This window comes from Myotis lucifugus, unplaced genomic scaffold (assembly GCF_000147115.1).
Source record: "Myotis lucifugus unplaced genomic scaffold, Myoluc2.0 scaffold_37, whole genome shotgun sequence".
NCBI classification, from domain to species: domain Eukaryota; kingdom Metazoa; phylum Chordata; class Mammalia; order Chiroptera; family Vespertilionidae; genus Myotis; species Myotis lucifugus.
In genome coordinates, this window is record NW_005871085.1 from 6,726,604 (window position 1) to 6,749,668 (window position 23,065).

At 40.2% G+C, this 23,065-nt stretch overlaps 1 protein-coding gene across 4 annotated transcripts; it reads left to right on the plus strand.

The window, feature by feature from the left end:
* Nucleotides 1-963: 963 nt before the first annotated feature.
* BTF3L4 (basic transcription factor 3 like 4) lies at nt 964-22,534 on the plus strand. 4 transcript variants are annotated; one of them, XM_006087317.3, is made up of 6 exons: nt 964-1,102; nt 4,311-4,377; nt 8,283-8,396; nt 17,685-17,886; nt 21,492-21,551; nt 22,075-22,534. In XM_006087317.3, exons 2-6 carry the CDS (start codon nt 4,324-4,326, stop codon nt 22,119-22,121), a joined length of 477 nt encoding a protein of 158 aa, XP_006087379.1. In that variant the 5' UTR covers nt 964-1,102; nt 4,311-4,323; the 3' UTR covers nt 22,122-22,534. The 4 variants fall into 4 exon arrangements, with proteins under 4 accessions (XP_006087379.1, XP_006087381.1, XP_023608539.1 ...); XM_023752771.1 differs by lacking the exon at nt 964-1,102 and adding an exon at nt 1,654-1,795; XM_006087319.3 differs by lacking the exon at nt 4,311-4,377 and having other exon boundaries at nt 971-1,102.
* Nucleotides 22,535-23,065: the final 531 nt, after the last annotated feature.

A 23,065-nucleotide genomic window follows, 5' to 3' on the forward strand; every position in this document is an offset into this window, starting at 1 on the left:
TCCCCCTACCCAACCCCGATTTTGGATGTTCTGTCGGAAGACATAGAGAGAAAAAAGTGGGCTGAGATAGTGATGGGGTGCGGAGGAAGCTTCGGAAACCGTTGCTGGTTGCGTCTGCCAGCAGGCTAGCCCCGCCCCCTAGAACCGCTGCACTTAATATTAACAACGCAAATTATCGATCGGCGAAGTCAGCCGCGCCAAACAGCGGGCGGGTTGCCCATTGGCCTCGGGTCCCACGTCCCCCGCCGCAAACATAAAAGACTAGACTATTGGATTTCATTCTTGGGCTCCTGCTTGGTCTTCAGGAGACCTAGAAAACCTGTACATGGTCTCCGTGCCTTGCAAGAACGCCTCTTCTTGCTGGAGAAGAAGCGCTGGACCTTATTTTCCTGGCAACCGCAATTCTTCCACTCAGGGATTATGCAACTAACCAATGCCTGCACTGAAAAATACCCGAACTTGGTATCTGTTATTGCAAAACTGACCTAGCTTAGCTCTTCAGGGAACCAGGACAGAAGTCACTGCAGGCATTTAAACTGTAGAGCTTCTTCTGGTTAAATCTATTTGCTTTTGTTGTTTTTTATTTATTTTATTTATTTTTTCTTTTTTTGCTATTGTTGTCTTTAAACTTTGTGGGTTGAGTATTTCTCCAAATTTTTTTTCTCTGTATGTCTTGTCATACAGAGATCAAAATGTCTTGTCTCGCCTCCTAAGTGGGGACTAGTTGAGTACGACAGTGCATACTTAATATCTAGTAAAAGACATCTGACAAAGTACACACCCAAACAAAAATACACACTGCGCTTTTATTAGGCTCCCTACCTATCGCAGGCACCAACACAATGGAAAGCTTGGGAGACTGCAAGCTCCAGAATGCACCGCGGCCACCCGCACCTGTCACCTTTCCATTGGGAGGCGCAGAGCAGGCTGGGCCCTGTAGTTCGCCCTCGCTCTCCCCGGATAGGTTGCTCTGGTGAGGGCTGGCTGTATCACGTGGACCCCGCTCCCGCCGCCGCCGCCTCCGTCGTCTTTCTCTGTCTGGGCTGAGGCAGCCATCTTGCTCTTGCCGCGTGCCGGTGTTGGAGGACTCTCCCTGCTTCAGGTGAGACCCCCGGCGGTCCCGCCACTCCACGGCCATAGGCCGCTGCGCACGGTCTCCCCCCGCCCTCTTCTTCCGACACCCGCCAACCTCTCGGGCTGCCACTTCCGCCGTGGCGCGCGAAGTGGGGGCGGAGGCGGCTAGCCTGGCCTGTCGGTTACCGGCGGCGCGGCTGGGGGTCGGCACCTGAGGGAAGGTCCCCAGCACCACCCCCCTCTGTGGGGGCGAGCGGGCCCGGGCTGTTGCCGCCCAGATCCGGCCCCAGGAGGCGGGTGATCCCCCGCCTCTGTCCGGTGACTCCATTATCCAAACAGTGTTGTGAGCTTGGAGCTGTGCACAGCCAGTCCGTTGTCATCGCATTTGATTCTCCCCAGCAGAAAGGGAAACTGAGGTTTGCAGCCCCGGCCCCCTACCGCCCGGACCGAATTGCGTGGCAGCGCTCTGCACCTCCTAATGGCAGCAACTGTTTGCCAGTCGGGCTCCCGATCCGGGACACTGCCCGGCGGGCTTTGAGAGCCCCATCCCACTTCTGGATGCGTAGTAGGCTGTCAGGAGGTGGATGGTGGACCGACTGACACAGTGTGACATCGCTAGTGATGGTGGTTTCAACTTCCTGTCCCGCGTCCTTTCACTGACTATGCCGTAGCTGTCCCCTCGGGATTGGTAACAATAGTTACCAGTTTTTGCGAATCTACTGTGAGTCATACCCTGTGCTATTGATAACCTTTAACCATGAACAGCACGCTTTGAAGTGTGTGGCGTTAACACTTTTTCTAGTGCAGAAGAGTCACAGGTTCAGAGAAGTGAAATACCTTTCCGAAACCCTGATTGGTAGAACCTTGATTCTTCTGATGGCAAAGCTTATGCTTCTCTTAGAGAAACCCAACACGATAAAAAAAAAAAAAAGTCGGGACTAAGGGCTGAAATTATTATATCTCTGTGTAAACATGATGTATGTGAAAATGCCTATTATAATGTTAGGAACTTAGACACTCAATAAATATTGAGTATAACCTCATTGTTGATACCCTTTCTTGAGTCCGTAAGGAAAAGGCTGAAGGATTCTAGGGTCCCCAAGGAAGAGCTCGAGGATCATATGCCCTTAGGAAGTTACTTCTCCCTTTTGGGCCTAGAAAATGTCTTCTCCCTACTCGGCCCTCATTTGCAAATCTATGAAATTGGAAGGGAGGTGAACTGTTCATAATTTTTACCCTGCTGCTGCTTGCAAGTATTTGAGACAGCCTTACATACAAGACAATAAATTACAGGTTGATTGAGGAATAGGGAAGTAAGCCAGGTGATCTTTAAGGTTTACATTTCTAAGCTTGACATTTCTCATAGACAGACCACTCCTCTTTTCCTACTTGAATTCCATACACCCCAACCCGCTAATAGACAAAGGACCCCCCTTCTTCCCCTACCCCTTTGAGCTTCCAACCTCCCTAATATGCTTTTTTTTTCCTGAGATACTCCTTGAGAACAAGTTCTCTGTTGTCCTGATTACCTAAAATGGAATCTATTCTTTTATTGTGCACATTGATATAGTTAATTTTGTTGCTTTTGTTTCAGACAAGTCAGGACTCTCTATCTTGATTTCTGTCTCTTCTCTTCCATCTCTTGGGGGTTGTCACTTGAAAATGCAGAGGCGTCCCAAAAGGTTTATTTACCCTATGTCTAGTTCTAATAGTTTCACTTAGCCCCTTTTTTTGGTCAAAAAAGTCCTTAGCTCTTTGTTGGTTCACTACATCTTCATAGCCAATTCCTTTGAGAAAAGTGAATATTGGTCCTTTTCTGTAGATTTTGAGCATAGAGATTGGGATTTACGTCAGCAAATTTAAGTGTATGACACACTAAAGATCTCTGATTTTATATTCTAATCACACTTCCTCGTATAAGAGATTGTTTTTAGCTGCTTGAACATTGTGATTCAGTGCTGAGCGAAGATTTAAGGAATCATAAATTCTAAATGTTATTTGACTAGGCTGCGCAACTGGGAAAATGAAGACTGTAAATAAATTCTGAATTAATGTAAAAAAATGTTATTTGGAAACTGGACTTTATTTGGCCTTAAAGCAGAGATATATATACAGGTTAGTGCCTAAGTACAGTGTCAGAATATGGAATATGGAATGTTTCACTTCTCAAATGAAGAAAACAGTCTTTTTCATCTGAATGATGATTATAAAGAGGTTAGAGAATTGGCCAAAAAAAGGCTTGTACTTTATGCCATCTCTCACATCTCAGTAATGATCTGTTGATCCACAGAACAAGTAAAACAAGGCTTTAACATTGGCTTTTATTTGTTTATATAGTGTGGAATGTTATGGTTCATTATAAACTTAAGAACTTTTTTCCTTAGTATGAATATCACTGACCAGACTAGGATTCATGACTTTATAATGTTCTTAGAATTTTCAAAATTAAGTTTAGCCTTAAAGGGCTTTATTAAGAGTCTCTTCACCTTCTCCCCCCCAAAATTTTAGTATTAATGTAGCAGAGATATGTTTTTTGTCAAATTGTGCAGTGAGGCATTATGCCCTGTATGCAAGCATATCTTGATAAGTATGACATATTATATCACTGCAAAGTATTGAATGAACTCTGGAAAGTGCTGCAGAAGCACTGAACCTCTAAAAATCTGGTTCTCATACCTTGTTATTAACATACCATCTGACCTTGAATAGAGGACATGAGTACCTCATATCTTGACAGCTAGACAGTCTATTGTTGAATTTTTTTCCTTGCCCAGCTTTTTTTGTTGGTTTGTTTTTTATTTATGGCTTACAAGGAATACAGAATGTGATTTGGGAGAAAAACATCTACTTAAAGGTTGTGCTAATAACATTTGGTAACAGCTCTCTGCTGTAAAAATCTTTGAGGGAAAACTGGCTTGCCTACAGAGATTTTGTAATTGGTTAGGTTTTACTTGAATCATGCATTTAAGGAGGGACCTTCAAATAGGTAACTTTGAATCCCATTCTATTTGCATATTCGGCTCCCTCGTGGTATTATTTAATTTTTGTTCTTTTAATATCTGGTTTATGAAGCTAGAAAAAGTTATTAATATTTATTAAGAATATAGGCAGTATTAATATGATCATGGTGGTAATGAGTGCTGCAAACTCAGTGAACCAGAAGGTACTGTTGCATAAACAGTTATTTTATTTTGGTAAAACAGTAACTTTAACAAATCTATTTTTCCCCCCCCTAGATTTACCAACAGCATGAATCAAGAAAAGTTAGCCAAACTTCAGGCTCAGGTCCGGATAGGGGGCAAGGTGAGTGTGGCATAAAAAAAATTGGTAGGAGGATGTATTATTATCAGATATTATTATTATTTGGATTTGTGGTTATTGAAAATCTAAAATCTTTTCAATAATCAAGATCAAACCACATTCCAATTTGAAAGTAATTTGTCAAGATCTAAAGTAGATAACCAGAAGACTTCTCTTTCTGGTGGTGTAATGAAAATAGCCACCTTTGTTTGAATCCTCTTAACATCTGGTAGTTACAGGAAAAAGCTACCCAAACTTGTTAAGCTTCCATTTTTACATCTGCAAAAGAGAAATAGTCCTACATAGGATGCTCCAAAAAATTAGAGTAATATTTATAAAACACCTAACCTGGTGTCTGGCACAGAGTAGATACTTAATAAATGGTAGCTATTATTATTATTTTAAAGATTTATTATTGATTTGTAGGGAGAGAGAGAAACATTGACTGCCTCCTGTACACCCCCTACCGGGGAGTGAGCCCGCCACCTGGGCATGTGCCCTGATTGGGAATTGAACCGGCAACCTTTTGGTGTACAGGACAATGCCCAGCCAACTGAGCCACACTGGCCGGGGCTGGTAGCTATTATGTTAGATTCACCTTCAGGACATCCCAAATGTGCTGGATACTCTTTCTGCTACAGTTTGGTTTACAAGTGGTTAACTGAAGATATTCCAGTTGATTGTAACATTTTGTTCAGTGCTAGATTTTCCTCCCAAATTCCTGTCTGTGTGAACATGAGCATTCTTATTCCATGTACTTTGAAGCCTAAGGAAGAGCTAGTTCTGAGCACTGAACGTCTTTGATTCCCCTTCAGCTCTGTCCCTAGGCTCAAGGAGAACATTCTACCCTTATCTCTGCCCAGCACAATCTTTGCAAAAGGAAAAGCAAGAATAGTGCTTACATCAGACCTGGGAAGGATAGGTAGGATACTATGTAGCAGCTGAACTGTGTCATTTACTTAGATGATAACCACAGCTCCTGGGAATGGGGACAGAAGAGGGTAAAGGGAAGAAGTGACTAGTACTTTCTCTTTTCATAGTGATACCATTAGTACCTAGAAAAGCTTGATACAGCACATCACTATTATATATATTTTAAACAAGGTGGTTGGCACATTTTTTTCATTTAACTAGTTTATTGAGCACCTACTATGTGCATAGCACAGAATATAAACAAGTTAAAGTTTCCTTCTCTTGACACAGCTCAACTTGAAAGAGAGACATGCTCACAATTACACTGTAGAGTAATAAATGTTAAAATGAAGTACAGGGTATTCTTGCCCCTGAGAGATAAGGAAGTAATCACTGAGCTGAGATATGAAGAATAAATAAAATTTATCGCTAGGTAGACAGGTGACAGGGTAAGTGAGTAGATTAAAAAGAGATTTTCATTTTCACACATGTAAAGGCACAAAGGATGCTAAGGTAATATGGTGTTTTAATGGGATGTTTTGCTTTAGTTTGGTACAGCTAGAATTTAGAGCAGGGGTCCTCAAACTTTTTAAACAGGGGGCCAGTTCACTGTCCCTCAGACCGTTGGAGGGCCGGACTATAGTTTAAAAAAAAACTAGTCGGCTGCTAAGCAACAGGCAGCGGTGGCAAAAACACCCGGCGGGCTGGATAAATGTTTTTGGTGGGCCGCACATGGCCCGAGGGCCGTAGTTTGAGGACCCCTGATTTAGAGTATATAATTTAAGGTTGGATTATAGTTTTATATGCAATTCTAGGAGCTGAGGATTTTATCCTAGAGGCAAGGGGCAACTATTGAAGGACTTTAAGAAGGAAATAACAGTCATTTTAGAAAAGTAACTGCTGGCGTGTGGAAAATTGAATGAAATAGAAGTTTGCATAGGGGAGAACAGTCAAGAGGCTGCTGCTATAATATGTGAGACACAAATATAGGGGTTGGAATTGACTTGACGGATAGAATATGGGGGATGAAGAAGAGAGAGAGGAGTCTGGGATAAGCTCCAGATTTCTGTCTTTAGAGACTGGATATATGGTGGTACAACCAGCTACAAAACGTAGGACATATAAGAAGAATTGTTTGATGGACTGATAAGCTTTTAGACATGTTGAATTTGAGGTGTCTGAGGATCATTTGAGTTGAGGTATCCAGCAAGCAATTAAGCTATTCCTGAGTCAGAAATGTTTCACAAATAAATGACCATCTATGTAGTTACTCATGGTCCATCCTTCAGCAGCTGGATTTTATCACAATCTCTGCTGCTACTCACAGAGCTCGCTTCCACTCCCACTGGAGTTGCTGAAACTGAAGCCCCTGCCCACCCTCAATAAGGCTGAGTGCTACTCTAGGAGCTACTCCGAGATTGAAGCCTCCATTCCTTTCCCCTCGCTCCTGCCAGGTCTCAGAAAGGTTTAGCCCTCAAGGCTTGGGCTGCTTTGTTAGTATTTCGGCTCTGCTTTCAGTTTCATTTTTATAAATTGGCCCAAGAATTTTACCCATTATTTTCTATTGTTTTTCAATGGAAAAATATATTTAGAATTTCAAAGTATGGGTTTAGAAATGAGCTTTAACTATCTTAGTAAATAGTATAATTTTCTGCCTATTTGCTTAGGCCAAACTTCTAAGCATCATTCTAGATTCCTTTTTTCCTCATATCTGACATCCAAGCCATCAGCAAGTCCTGTTGGTTCTTCTGACAGTCTGAGTTCTCCCCATCTCCACTGCCACATTCCTCAGCTCTTACCGGGACTGCAATAGTAGCTTCCTGATTAATCTCATTATTGTTCATTTTCCATAGCAACCTCAGTCATCTTTTAAAATTATCAATCAGATCAAGTCATTTCCATGATTAAAACCTTTCAATGGCTTTCTATTGCAATTGGAATAAAACCTAACTCCTTCCTGTATTCTAGGCTACTTGGCCTAGTCCTTACCTATCTTTCTGATTTCATTTTCTTCCTCCTTTCCTGTTGTTCACTCTGCCCTAGCCATACTGGCCTGTTTTCTCTCTTTAGACACAACAGCTTCACTCTTGTTTCATTCTGCTTGGATCAGTCTTCCCCTAGAGCAGCGGTTCTCAACCTGTGGGTCGCGACTCCTTTGGTGGTTGAACAACCCTTTCACAGGGGTCGCCTAAGACCATCCTGCATATCAGATATTTACATTACGATTCATAACAGTAGCAGCATTACAGTTATGAAGTAGCAACGAAAATAATTTTATGGCTGAGTCACAACATGAGGAACTGTATTTAAAGGGCTAGAAGGTTGAGAACCACTGCCCTAGAACTTCCCATGGGTCTCTGCTCATATGTCACCTTTTCAAAGAGGCTTTCCCTTAGCATTCTAATAAAATAGTGCTTAGCTCCCACACAATACTCCTATCACTGTGTTTTCTTAATACCCTTATCCCCTTTGAAATGATCTAGTTTGTTTATATATTTCTTTACTTTAATAAATAAATATTTATTATCTTTCCACTGCAATATATATCCTTAAGGTAAGAACCTGATGTTTTTCATTCCTGGATTCTAGGACTCTAGAACACTCACATAGTAGGCATTTGGTTCTTAATATTGTCATAATCTCCAAAGATTCAGACTATTTTTAGACTTTATTGTCAGGGTGTGATAGGTACTGTAAAAAAGTAGTTATAAGGCACACTAAATTATCTTGAAGTTATAAGTTATTTTTTATTAGAAAACTTTTGTTAGAAAACTGTTTAAATGATAAAGGCTGAATATTGGAAAGAATAAGAACTGGCTAGAACTAGCCTTCAAAAATCTGGATTAGGCTGACAAACACAATTCTGAGCATTATTAATCGTTACTGTTAAGTCAGCAATTTCTGATGTGGATTTCAGAGTACTGTGGATAGGAAGACATGTGATTGCAGTTGCCAGATGCAAGGCGCGCTAACCCTTCTGTTTGGTTATTTTTCAGGGTACAGCTCGCAGAAAGAAGAAGGTGGTACATAGAACAGCTACAGCTGATGACAAAAAACTTCAGAGTTCTCTAAAAAAACTGGCTGTCAATAATATAGCTGGTATTGAAGAGGTATGATCACTTTGTAGATTATTAAATTATGTGGACAAATAGCACATTCACAAATAATTAGCCACACTTTTCAAATATAAAATATCACCTTAGGAGAATCTGATATTGTCACTCAGATATCTTTGAAGGACTGTAGCTGTTGAATTTACTTATTGTATAAAATTGGATGCTTGTCCAAAAAATGATTTTAGTAGATAGTTAATGAATTTATCAGACTTTTCAGACTGAAAGTATTTGCATATATGACAAAATTATGGAGCTGCTCTTGAATTTTAAGGTAAAACAAGATTTTTTTCTAATAATATAGAAATAAAGAAACCCCAAGATTTCTTCAAATACGATGGACTTTTTTTCCCATAAGAGCACTATTCTGCTATATAAGTCTCTCTAATTATTACCTTAGCCAAGAAGCTCTAGCAATAACTTTTCATAGACTAGCTATTTTACTAGTCCTCTTTCAAATATTATTGGTTAAATATTTTTAAATCATTTTATTATATTTTGATGATACTACTCTCAAATATGAAACCAGAGATTGTTTCTTTCAAAAGACACTAAAAAATTATCATAGCATCAATTAGTTATAATGTAACCATCTAGATCTACTTCACCTAATGATTCCATTTCTGACAATAACCAATGTATAAATTTTCACTGCCATAAGTTAGATTTAATTATGTCATTACTATGTGTGGTACCACTTACCAAAGAAAGGGAAGTACCTGCCGAATATCCTGTATTATTGAGCACCGCCCATGCAGAATTCATTATTTTCACCATCCTATATAATAAAACCCTAATATGCAAATCAACCGAACAGCAGAACAACCAGTTGCTATGATGCACACTGACCACCAGGGTGCAGATGTTCAACACAGGAGCTGGTCCCTGGTGGTCAATGCGCTCCCACAGGGGGAGTGCCGCTCAGCCAGAATCCGGGCTCACAGCTGGCAAGCACAGCTGCAGTGGTGGGAGCCTCTCCCGCCTCCGCAGCAGCACTAAGGAACCCTGAGGGGATGTCTGACTGCCAGCTTAGGCCTGCTCCCTGAGCCTAAGCTGGCAGTCGGACATCCCCCAAGGGGTCCTGGACTGTGAGAGGGCACAGGCCAGGCTGAGGGAACCCTCTTCACCCCCAGTGCACGAAGTCATGCACCGGCCTCTAGTTATAGATAAAAGAAATGCCCTTCATTGTTTCGGAGGACATTGCTATTTTTTCTTTCGCAGGTCTTTTTCCTTTTTTTTTTTTTTTAATTTTTTCCAAATTCATTTTATTCTCATGTAGCTTATTTTTTAAAATTTTGTTTTATTGCTTAAAGTATTACAAAGAGTATTACATATGTCTCCTTTTTAAAAAAATATATTTTATTGATTTTTTACAGAGAGAAAGGGAGAGAATAGAGTTAGAAACATCGATGAGAGAGAAACATCGATCAGCTGCCTCCTGCACACCCCCTACTGGGGATGTGCATGCAACCAAGGTACATGCCCTTGACCAGAATTGAACCTGGACCCTTCAGTCTGCAGGCTCTATCCACTGAGCCAAACCGGTTAGGACTGTCTCCTTTTTTTTCCCCCTTGACCTTCCCCTGGCCTCTGCTACCCCCCAGTGTCTTGTGTCCATAGGTTATGCTTATCCCCCAACCCTCCCGGCCTTCCCGCTGTAGTTTGACAGTCTGTTCGATGCTGCTCTGTCTCTATTTTTGTTCATCAGTTTATAATGGCCTTTATTATCCATAAATGAGTGAGATCATGTGGTATTTTTCTTTCATTGACTGGCTTATTTCACTTAGCATAATGCTCTCCAGTTCCATCCATGCTGTTGCAAATGTTAAGAATTCCTTCTTTTTTACAGCAGCATAGTATTCCATTGTGTATATGTATCACAGTTTTCTAATCCATTCATCTGCTGATGGGCACTTAGGCTGTTTCCAAATCTTAGCTATGGTAAATTGTGCTGCTATGAACATAGGGATGCATATATCCTTTCTGATGGGTGTTTCTGGTTTCTTGGGATATATTCTTAGAAGTGGGATCACTGGGTCAAATGAGAGTTCTATTTTTAACTTTTTGAGGAAACTCCACACTGTCTTCCATAGTGGCCGCACCAGTCTGCATTCCCACCAGCAGTGCACGAGTGTTCCTTTTTCTCCACATCCTCTCTAGCACTTGTCGTTTGTTGATTTGTTGATGGTAGCCATTCTGACAGGTGTGAGATGGTACCTCATTATTGTTGTGATTTCTTCTTTCTCAGGTCTTAATGCAGGTGTTATTTCCTCTCAGAAACTTTCCTGGTAGCACATATACATATTTATGCAAAGAAGGGTTAGATATCTTTCCTGTAATGTCCTGTTTTGACTTTTATTATAGTATTTATTAAACTGAATTGTTGGTATTGCCAGTACAATTCTAACTTCTTGAAGAGTCATAGCTCCAGAACATCACACACAAAATTAATGGTACATAATGGGTATGTACACACTCTCACATGCACCATTTGTGTTCACGTGCATGCATGCTGTCTTCCAACACTCACAAACTAGTTGCACTTTTTTTTTTTTTTTTAAATATATTTCACTGATTTTCCACAGAGAGGAAAGGAGAGAGATAGAGAGTTAGAAACATCGATCAGCTGCCTCCCGCACACCTCCTACTGGGGATGTGCCCGCAACCCAGGTACATGCCCTTGACCGGAATCGAACCCGGGACCCTTCAGTCCGTAGGCCGACGCTCTTTCCACTGAGCCAGACCGGTTTCGGCGTGCACTTTTACCAAGTTAAGTTCAAACCTTACTTCCTAAGCTGTCAGTATCAGTGATTTTTCTCCCTTTCCAAAGCTTAATTTAAGTCCTCTTGAGAAACTTTAAAAACTGAATGACTATTTGGATTGAGACAAGCTTCTCTGGTCTTTTATGCATGCATTAGCTTGTTGATTTGGTTTAATAATTATAATCATATATAGATTTCTTTTATATGTTACCAAAGGTAGAGAAATCCAAAGCTGTCAAAGAGTAAAGGGCAGGGGAGTGTCAGAGACTGTTTTCATACAAAGCCAGGTTTTAGGAAGGCATTCCTAGATGAATTCCAAGAGTGTAACCCAGAACTAAATTTCTGGAAGTGTTTTAAGTTCTATGATATTTGAAGATATGTGGATGTGCTTCTTATTTGGTAATCTTGTTGGATATAGTGACTGTGCTGTCACTTTTTTTCCCCTGATAACATTAATCTATCAACAGTAGCAGTGGTTCCATTTCTCAGAAACAATTTATTTTATCAAAATTGTTAGATGAACAATGTCACCAAAAATCTGAATTTCTGCTTAAGATGGCCTAGTTGCTTCATAGAATTTTACTGTTACATTTAGCTTCTAGGCTATAATTCTGTCTCTATGAACTCTTCCCTATCTTCTAGGAATCAACACTTTTGTACTTCTGCTGCCCTTAGCTTAAATTGCTTTGCTACAATACATTTATTATTATAACCTCATATTGTGGGTTATAATGATTATTTATTAACCAAGTTGCCTATTTTTAAAGTTATTGGTTAACCCTTTCCACAATTTTTTCTTCCTCCAATTAGAGCCTCAGGTGCCAGCTCTGAATATAGGAGAGTAAAAGGGATGTACCGTGCCCGGTCACCTTATCATTCCATAGCAGCCATACTTTATCTTTTAATTTCCCACTTTTGCTATATTTTATTGTGATATATATATATATATATATATATATATATACACACACACACACACACACACACACACACACACACACACGGTTGAGCAAAAGTAGGTTTGTAGTGTATGTCAAACACAGAATTTATTCTTATTAATTATTTATTCTTATTGTATTATTTTCCATACAAATATCTGTAAACCTACTTTTGCCCTACCCTGTATATAACATAATATAAAATTTTACCATTTAAATCATTTTAAGTGTACAATTCATTGGCTTTAATTACAATTACAATGTCGTGCAACTACCACCTTTATCTATTTCCAAAGTTTTTCATTATCCCAAACAGAACTCTGTACCCATTAAGCAATAATTCCCTGTTTCCTTCTCCCTTAGCCCCTGATAACCTCTGACCTACTTTCTGTCTCTGATTTGACTATTGTAGATATTTCATATAAGTGGAATCACAATATTCGTTCTTTCATATCTGCTTATTTCACTTAGCATAATGTTTTCAAGGTTCATTCATATTGTAGCATGTATAGAACTTCACTCCCTTTATAGTTGCATAATTTTCCATTGTATGGATAATATCACATTTTATCTATTCATCTATTGATGAATGTCTTTTGTTTTAAATTTGCTTTCCCCCCCTCAATATAAAAATATGTCACTGTAGAAAATTAGGGGTATATAGAAAACATGAAAAAGTTACTAACATTCGATCATAGTACCATTACCCAGAAATAACTACTATTAGTCTAGTATTTCTTTCCAATTTTGTATGCATATATTTTTATACATATACATACACGTATCTGAGACTAGCTAGATGTACAATATGGAATCCTTTTTTCCCCGAATAGCATTATATTATAAAAATTGTTTCACATCAAAATATTCTTCTAAATCACCAACCTGGATGTCTGCACATATTCCAATATGTGAATATATTATTATTTAACATTTCTTTACTATACATTGTAATGCTTTGATAATAAAAAAATCACATTCTTGGACTCTTAGGTATATAAATAGTTACCTTCATTTCTGATTTCCTTCAAATAGATTCTTGAAAATGTGATTACTGGCTGAAAGAGCATAAACATTTTTAGAACTCTTCATTGATACTGCCAAATTGTTTTTCAGAAAGGGTATGCCATTTTACACTATCTACAGTATTGCTATAGAGAAGTCATCTCATCAGACTCTTGCCACCAGAGCATAAGAGAAAATGATCCCAGCATAACATATAGTATGACAGCTGTTTGCTTTAGCTTATATCAAAAAGAATAGGTTATACTTAATATAAATCTTTAGAAATAAGTAGGTGCTGAGCTTAGAAGGATTGAATGAGAAAGATACTGACTTATGGGTGTGCAAAGCCCATAATCCTCAAAATATCACATCCCTTAGACTCACAAAACCCCAGATATTTATGTGCCTTATTATTAAAATGTATATTATTTCACCCCATTAAGATGTAGGAGGAAGACAATAACATGGATTTTCTGATAAACATTTAATGCCACTATAGGAAGGGGTGGCAATAAAACTTGATTTTAAGACAACTGTCAGTTTTCACAACTGGAGCTACCTGGCCTAGTGGGGACTTGGATACAAAAAAATCACATAGCAGAAAAATTTAAACCTCCTCTCTGAACTGAGGGCCATTGTCAGCAAGTGCTATGGAGTCAAGTATAACTTTGTGAGCCTCCGATAGCTATAAAAACTGCTATGTAAGAATAAAACAAGCATGAGATTTGCCAGATAGGAGGCTGCTGGAATTAATATGTGTGGCCTATAGGAGGCCAGAAAAGGCAGGGGTTTTTTAAGTTTTGATAGTAGCAGTTGTGAGGAATGACTTAAACTGGCCCTAAATTCTGTAGGACAGTCAGGCTAATTTTGAAAGATCAGAACAATAGGAAAAGTCAGACTAAAGATATAGCTCAGAGGATTCTGGGCATCATTGGGGTTATTAGTGGTGCTATTTCTAAACCTTGAGATGCCCCCTCATTTACTATTTTGGGAGTTGAGGTCTGACAGGATCCATGATTTAGATTAAATTGAATAGGTGGTGTCCATTCAGCAAATTTGAGTGACTCTTATGTGCTGGATACTTGCTAAGTCTAGTAAGGCATGGTCTCTGATATCAAGGAGTTCATCTTATGTAATAAAACCCTAACATGCAAATTGACCAAACGGCGGAACAGCTGGTTGCTATGATGTGCACTGACCACTAGGGGGCAGACACTCCATGCGGGAGCTGCCCCCTGGTGGTCAGTGCACTCCCACAGGGGGAGTTCCACTCAGCCAGAAGCCAGGCTTGCGGCTGGAGAGCGCAGTGGCAGTGATGGGAGCCTCTCCCGCCTCCTCTGCAGGCGGGCGGTAAGGAGCAAGGGGTCCTGGACTGCGAGAACCCTGGACTGTGAGAGGGATGTCCGACTGTCGGCCTAGGCATGATTCATAGGGGGGATTGGGCCTAAGCCAGCAGACGGACATCCCCCAGGTAGTCCCAGACTGCGAGAGGGCTCAGGCCGGGCTGAGGGGACCCCCACCCCCACCCCCAGTGCACGAATCTCATGCACCAGGCCTCTAGTCTCTGATAAGGTAAAAACTTGCAAACATGATTATACTATGACAATTCTATTTAGTTGTCATACCCACAAAGTAAAGAATGTGCATAAATCACCTTAAGTTTAGGAGCATCTGACCCAAGACTTGGCTAAATGAGAATTTTCAAGGTGGAAAGCAGGACAAGGTTTTTCTAAAAAGTGAAAACTGCATATATAAATGCACTAAGTATGAAAGGACAAAATATTTCCTGGTAAATACACGATGTGTCCATATTGTTAAAACCAAAAATAAGAGCAAGGGCATTTGGACTGGGGTCTCAAAAATGCCTCCTCCATTGTTCAAGTAGCATCCTTTCAACTACCTGTTAAGTGGGAAAAAAGAAACACATTTTGATATAAAGGAGCTGTTTAATTGAAAAAGGGTATAGTAGCTAGTTTAATAGTTTTTGTTTACTTGTCTACTCGTTCTTATACTGTATGTAGATTGTATGACTTATTTAGACCAAACATCAGTAAAATTGCTGGAAAATGTGAATTCTCCATATAAAATACATGCAGTTTGCTTTGTGAATTTAACAGATTCCTTAGCCCTTCTTTTACCTCTAAAAGGGTGGGGGAGGTGTCTAATCAGCCCAACAATTTCATCCTTTGATAGTTTCTAATAGCTTGTGTCTAGGAGCCTTATATAACTGTGTCATTTGCTCAGTAGAGAGGAAGGAATGTTAGAAACAAAATATTCTGGCCTATTTAACTTCTAGTATTTTATCCTCTCCTAAAATTAACTAAACTCTCCACCCCTTTCTGGATGTTTTTATTCATGAAACTACATTTTTTATACAAACCCCATTTAAAACAACCATTAATAAATTCATCTCCATTTCACAATCTGAGGTGGAATTCATCTTGCTTTTTACACTAAACTCAAACAATGTATTTCAGACTACAAAGACCAATATCAGGATGTAAAATATGCGGATGGCGGCTGCCGCTGCCAGGGCCAGCCTGAGGCTCAGGCAACGAGGGCTGGGCCTAGGCTCAGGCAGCTGTGGTGGCCGGCAGTGGCAGCATCAGAGGCGTGATGGGGACATCGCCTTCCCCTGATTGGCCAGTTGCCTCCCGCAGAGGGAGGCCAGACTGCGGCTTAGGCCCGATCCCCATGGGGAGCGGGCCTAAGCTGTCAGTAGGACATCCCCTGAGGGTTCCCGGACTGTGAGAGGGGGCAGGACGGGCTGAGGGACCACCATCCCCCACCCCCACCCCCCCACCAGTGCACGAATTTTCATGCACCGGGCCTTTAGTGTATGTGTGTGTGTGTGTGTGTGTGTGTGTGTGTGTGTGTAAAAAGCGTAATATGCTAATTAGACTGGATGTCCTTCTGGATGAAGCCGAGGCTGAGAGGGAAGCCCTGGTCCCGGGTGCTGGAGGGAAGCCAATGCCAGCAGCCGGGGAAGGAATGCCTACTCTTGCACGAATTTTGTGCATTGGGCTAAGAAAATATGTATATATATATATATATATATATATATATATATATATATATGAAATAGACTCTTAACTACAATACTGAGAGGGAAGGGTATAGAATTGAAATAGTGATTTTTGTCAGAAAAACATATTTTGGGAAATTATTTGTGGGTTTAAGTTATAGTTTTCCAGGGTATTTGCCTTTATTTTCTCTGTGTTCCAGGTCTTGCCTGAAATTTAGACACCCCTTTCTTCCCCTACCTTTCTGGTGCTGTCTATCAGTGGTGGTGATCACCTCTGAGGAAGAAAAGCCCACTCCACTGACCATGGAGAACACTCAGCATCTCTGCTTGATTGTGACAAGGGCAGTTTTTGGATGGATCATGAAATGCTTCTAAAGTAGCCAAGAGTTAACTCTCCTAACCTTTTATATAAGCATGTTACCACCAAGGTAACTTACCCAGTGGAGCCAACTACATAGTGGAAGCACATTCTTTACACACTTAACCTATGCAAATTCAGTTCTACTAAAACAGAAAGTGCACGAGTGAGAGAAAAATAACATTTTAAATAGCACATGCTCAACCGTCCTTCTCAATAAGACTCAGACTATGGATTAAATCAAATCTGAAATAGTCAGTTCATATAGAAAGAATGTGAGGATGGCTTTAAAGGTTTCCCAGTAATTGATAAGCATGTTCAGGTGGCCAGGCCAGTGGGTGGGAGAGCTTCTTTCACATTTACAAGGTTATTGAAGGTTGTTGAGAAGCAGCACTTAAGAATTAGAGGAACTGCCCTAGCTGGTTTGGCTCAGTGGATAGAGCGTCAGCCTGCGGACTGAAAGATCCCAGGTTCGATTCCAGTCAAGGGCATGTACCTTGGTTGCGGGCACATCCCCAGTAGGAGGTGTGCAGGAGGCAGCTGATGGATGTTTCTCTCTCATTGATGTTTCTAACTCTCTCTCTCTCTTTCTCTCTCCCTTCCTCTCTGTAAAAAATCAATAAAATATATTTAAAAAAAAAAAAAGAATTAGAGGAACTGATAAAATCCTCCACAGAGAATGACATGATGATAACAAGTTGAAAATTTTATAAATTTACTAAGTGTTCAAAGGAGTGAAACACCTGATTGATTAAATTTCTGAGTGTTCTTTATGGATTTTCAATGGTTATTTTTACCATACACTACAACTTGTCCCCTAAGTAAGAGGCTACCAAATGGTATCTGGACCAATTTAGTTTGATAGTGTACTGAGTAAGATAATGGCTATTTCATTAAGAAGCCAGTTCTTGACTCATTATTACTTTTTTTTTAATGTGGGTATGAATTTCTTTCTCATAGAAGTCTGAATTTAAAATCTAGATTCTTTGACCATCCTAGTAATTTGTGCTATCTACACCATTTTACTTCGTTGCTAGGGTCTTTTTCCACTCATGTCCACTACTTAGATAATTGCTACCTTTGCAATGCATAACTACCAAGTAAAAACAACATAATTGGCTAAATTGGTTTTTTTTTAAAGATACTGTTTTAGTTGTACCTATTTTGTGAAGTACATTTTCTTTCATGTTCATACAGGTAAATATGATTAAAGATGATGGAACAGTTATTCATTTCAACAATCCCAAAGTCCAAGCTTCCCTTTCTGCTAACACCTTTGCAATTACCGGTCATGCAGAAGCCAAACCAATCACAGAAATGCTTCCTGGAATATTAAGTCAGCTTGGTGCTGACAGCTTAACAAGCCTTAGGAAGTTAGCTGAACAGTTCCCTCGGCAAGGTAGGTATTTCATTTTAGTACCTCTTTTCTTCCCCACCTTAAAGAACCTAATGATTTTTAAAGGTGTCACATTACTAGAAGGATTTGCCTGTATGTATATTTTACTTTTATAGTGTTACTTGTATGCTTCATAAATTTTTTAGTTGGTTTCTTTAATAATTATGCAGTGTGGCATAGGGAATATTTGAATACATTTTGGTTGAAAGTAATTACCTAAAAGGTAAGTGCCAGGATCTTCAGGCCACATTTTATAAACAGTCAATTGATACTTCTGATTAATGGCAGCAAGAACATAGTGTTGTACCAGGCATTGTGTTAGATTCTGGTTATCCTATATAATAAAAGCCTAATATGCTAAGTGTCTGGTGACTGGTCAACTGTTCAACCAATCAAAGTGTAATATGGTAAGGCCACTCAACTGCTTGCTATGATGTGCACTGACCACCAGGCGGCAGACAGTCGACCGGTCGACCAGATGCTATGACGTGCACTGACCACCAGAGGGCAGATGCTCCGACCGGTAGGTTAGCTTGCTGCTGGGGTCCGGCTGATTGGGACTGAGCGAGATGGGCCAGACATGCCCTGGAGCCCTTCTATGGTCCCTCCCCGGCCCCAATCGTGCACTGGTGGGGTCACTTGGCCTGGCCTGCAACTTCTCACAATCCAGGACCCCTTGGGGAATGTCGGAGAGTCGGTTTCAGCCCAGTCCTGCAGGCCACTCCCCTCGGGAGGGCTCCAGACTCATGTCTCGTGGCTGGCAAGCACTGCTGTGGCGGCATGAGCCTCTCCGGATCGGGACTAATTGGGCATGAGCCCGAGGCAGGCACAGTGGGGCCAGGATGAGCAGAAGCAGCAGGTAGGAGCTGCGGGTGGCGTTGGACTGGATTTTGGCCTGATCCCTGCAAGCCACCCAATGGGACCCCACCAGTGCAGGAATTTGTGCACCGGGCCTCTAGTACACACACATAAAGACCACAGGGGAGCTCACAATCTTATTGGAGAGAGTAAGAGGATACCCAAGTTTGATTTCAGTTCATGTGCAGAGATAGAGGTTTCTCCTGGGTGTATTATAAACAGAATGTCGAAGACAACTGTAGCCTGTGGCTCTGAGTTTGCCCCTTATTTGAAACTAGAGGCCCAGTGCATGAAATTTGTGCACTGGTTGGGGGTCCCCTCAGCCCAGCCTGCACCCTCTCCAATCTGGAACCCCTGGCTCCTAATCGCTCACCTGCCTGCCTGCCTGGTTGCCCCAACTGACCCCCCAACCCCTTGCAGGCCTGATCGCCCCTCACTGCCTCTGCATGCCGGCCTGATCACCCCCAACTGCCCCCCCCCCCCCCGCCACCAACCTAGTCGCCCCTCACTGGCCCACCCTGCCAGCCTAATCACCCCCAACTGCCCCCCCTGCCAGCCTGGTCACCCCTAACTGCCCTCCCCCCACCAGCCTGGTCGCCCCACGCAGCCTGCTGTTCAGTAATTTGGTCATCCCTCACTAATCCCCCTGCCAGCCTGGTCATAGGCAGCCATCTTATGAGGGCTAATTTGCATATTACCTCTTTATTATATAGGATACCTCTCTCACATTAAGGCAATTTTTAGTGCAAAATCCTGTTACCTGTGACTATAGACAGCACAGCCTTCTTGCAGCTTCTGAACTGCTGTGTGCTCTCTCAGCACAGCCCCCCTAACCTTACTTGCAGACTAGACTAGAGGCAAGAGTGAAGACCCACTTGTGGCTGCACCAGCCTTAGCTGTTTGGAATGGTGCCAGATCCTAGAAAGTGGTGGAACTGACAGTTAATCAGTGTGACCCTGAGGCCTTGTAACTCCTGCCGACCAACCTTTACTTCCCTTATGGCTACTATTCAGGACTGGGGACAAGGCCAGTCGTGGGATAGGAGGTAGGGTTTTCTGCGCTTCCTAGAAAGATGCACAGTCTGGGAGCAAGTGACTTTTCCACAGGCTTCTTGTCTAACACCCATTCTTACATCATACTTTCCTCTATATTATTTTTAGCTGGAGATTTCTGTGGATAAGTGCTTTTTACTAATTCCTGATGAATGGAGACTTACTGAGGCCTCAGGCAGGCAGGTTTAATAGGAGTTATGTTGCAAAAAGAAGTATAACAGATTACATGTTGGACCTAGAAATTTATTAGACAGTTGTGAAAACTTATGAAACCCATGGACATAGTTTTCAGAACCTACACAGGTTTTCTTTTTAAATTGTTGTAAAATATACATAACATAAAACTTACCATTTTAAGTGTATAGTTCAGTGATATTAAATACATTGACATTGTTTTGCACCATTTATAGTTTTAAATCTATTGTGTTTAAAGATAGAATCATTGTTCCTTTTCCCCTTCCACCCACCCCTTCATTTGACAGAGCAGGTATTCCAGAACACCTGTGTTTAACTGGTGTATTATATTTAGAGCACAAGTCTTGGCTCAAAATCATTGATGATGTGTGGTGACAAGGAGAGTTACGTTGGGACCTAACTGCCCACAAGTCACTGCATCATCACAGTTCTGCTTTCCAGGAGCTAGAACTCAGGCTAATGTCATCACTATTGCTAATCAAAACCAGCACCGATTTTAGACATATTTACTTCTATGGTTGAGAAATGGAGTGTGTAGGTGGCCAAACAGAAGGGAAAAGAAGTTCTACATAATGAACACTTTATTGAAGTATGATCATTAACATAACTTTAAAGGCAACAGTTTCTGAATTTTGCCCCATTGTCATTTGAGTCCCACGTCCTTGAGTTTGCTCTATCACATTTTATATCCTGGGAAAAATGCAGTTAAGATATATGAATAAAATGCTTATCTATACAATTTAAAAAAAAAAACATAGTGCTATCACAGAATTATATTTTTGTTTAGTATTATTGATTGTACTATAAATGTAGCAACCAAACATTCTGAATTTCCAAAATAGTTTTGGTTTCATATGTGTCTTTTTTTTTTTAATAAAAATGTTTTGTTTTGTTTAATATATTTTTATTGATTTAAGAGAGGAAGGGAGAGGGATAGAAACATCAATGATGAGAGAGAATCATTGATTGGCTGCTTTCTGCATGCCCTCTACTGGGTATCGAGCCCAAAACCCAGGCATGTGCCCTGATCAGGAATGGAACCCGTGCCCTCGAGGTTCATAGTTTGACACTCAACCAATGAGCCATGCCATTCGGGCCCATATGTGTTTTGTCACTCCTAAAAATCAAACAGCCTATTATTTCAGTGCTCATACTGCATAGATAGATACTTTCTTACACCACAGGAGATGAAAAAATCTTGAATGTTGATTTTTTAATTTGGAGAATAAATTAACTATGTCTTTTTATTCAAACTAATCTGCATTACTCCATTTTTAATATGTTTTACATGCAGTGCCCATTGAAATAGCCAGCTGTATTTAGGGTATGTCTAATGAAGTTAGAGTTTTATTGATTTTAGTATTAAGTAAAAAATATGGCATTAGATTATACAATATTTTGCTTTTTCTGAACAACTATGTAAGATTTAGACATGAAGAAAATATAAAGTATCTGTAGATGTCTTTGTTCTCAATGACTAATTTTAAAATAAAATTTTTGCAGTGTTGGATAGCAAAGCACCAAAACCAGAAGACATTGATGAGGAAGATGATGATGTTCCAGGTAAGTGACATTTCTGTAGTTTTGAGATTTTTAACATACTGCTGATCTCATTTAAGTCATTGCATAAAGACTTAGTTTGTTGTTGCTGATGAGCTTGTGAATATTCATTCACAATGATGTGGATATGATCTAATGAAAAAGAATAAAAGCCCTCTCATTTAGAATTTAGAATCAGAAATTGTCACACAAACCTTTGCTGCCTGCATATGAATTTGGAACCACTGTGATTATAAATTTGTACAGCTATTGTTATAATATTTCTGTGGGAATTATGATTGACATGTGGAAATGCTGTTCACCTTAGTATGTATATAGACAAGACTAAAATTTCCTTTGGGTTACTGTTTAAGCAGATAAATGAAGCATTATTAGTGAAATGCCACCAATTCATTTCTGTTCCTTGTCCTGTATATTTTCAGACTGATTCTAGTAGCAACAACTTTGTTTTATTGGGGTTAGAAGTTAGGAATTTTATTTACCTCTTTTTTTTGTATCTTTAACTCATTTACTTTTTTTTTTCCAGATCTTGTAGAAAATTTTGATGAAGCATCAAAGAATGAAGCTAACTAAAATCTTTTCTGGTTTTCGGAAGTTGGCATGGACTAGATTTAACAAATCAGCTATGTGGTTCCAAAGTTTTACAGACACGGAGAACATCAACTGTTACTAGTTCAGTAATATAATATTTTGTATATTAATAATGCTGTTTGTTCAGCATTTTCGGTCATTTGATTTTGCATTTTGCACTTCCTCCCAGGATCTATTCTTTTGGTCAAAATCCAAAGTATTGGTGCAGTTTGAGGGTGTTTTGATTTTTAATTCTTGTTTTCTTTTTGTTTTGTTTTTTGTTTGGGGTATTTTTGGTGTGTGTGTATTTTTTTGTATGCGTGTGGGTATGTGTGTAACAGTGGAGCGCAAATTGGAAAACAGTTCTATTTATCCTCCTCTTTTCCCAGTAGAAATAAAACAAATCTTTACATTTGTTACTTTTTATTTTTTCTAATAATGCACAGAATTAATGAAAAGTGAGTATCTTGAATTTTAAATCTGAGGAGATTTTTATCCTTGGAGGTTTGGTTTTCATTTGCTTGGTTAACATATTTTTCATACATTTCTCTGGGTTTAAAATGTCTTGAGAGGTTTTCACCAGCTTCTGCTGGCGTAATGGGTAGCATGTCTTTGGTGCAGTTGCCTTAGATTCACTTATCTAGTCAGACCCAGAAGAACTTGCTTCCTAAATGCCTTTTTTTCCTCTCCTTTTGGTCTCCAAATGGCATTGTCAGCCATTGGTAATGCTCTTCCTCATACCCCAACTAGCCTCGGAAGGATGTTCTCCATATAGAGTTAAGTGAGTGCCTAATCTCTCTTTTTTAAGACTTTGTTCCCTTATCTTGAGGAATAAGAGCTCCATCTTCAACTTTTTATTCCCCCCTTGATTTTACAGTTTGGTAGATTTCAAACTGGAATAGCTAGCATGTGCTTGCTAAATAATTTTATGCCAGCCTTATCCTGTA

Bases quoted from the DNA above. Each gene is read 5' to 3' on its own strand.
- BTF3L4 (XM_006087317.3), top strand. From the start codon at position 4,324: ATGAATCAAGAAAAGTTAGCCAAACTTCAGGCTCAGGTCCGGATAGGG. The intron at 8,397-17,684 runs GTATGATCACTT...ATGTTCATACAG, and splicing joins ATATAGCTGGTATTGAAGAG to GTAAATATGATTAAAGATGA. The intron at 21,552-22,074 runs GTAAGTGACATT...TTTTTTTTCCAG, and splicing joins GGAAGATGATGATGTTCCAG to ATCTTGTAGAAAATTTTGAT.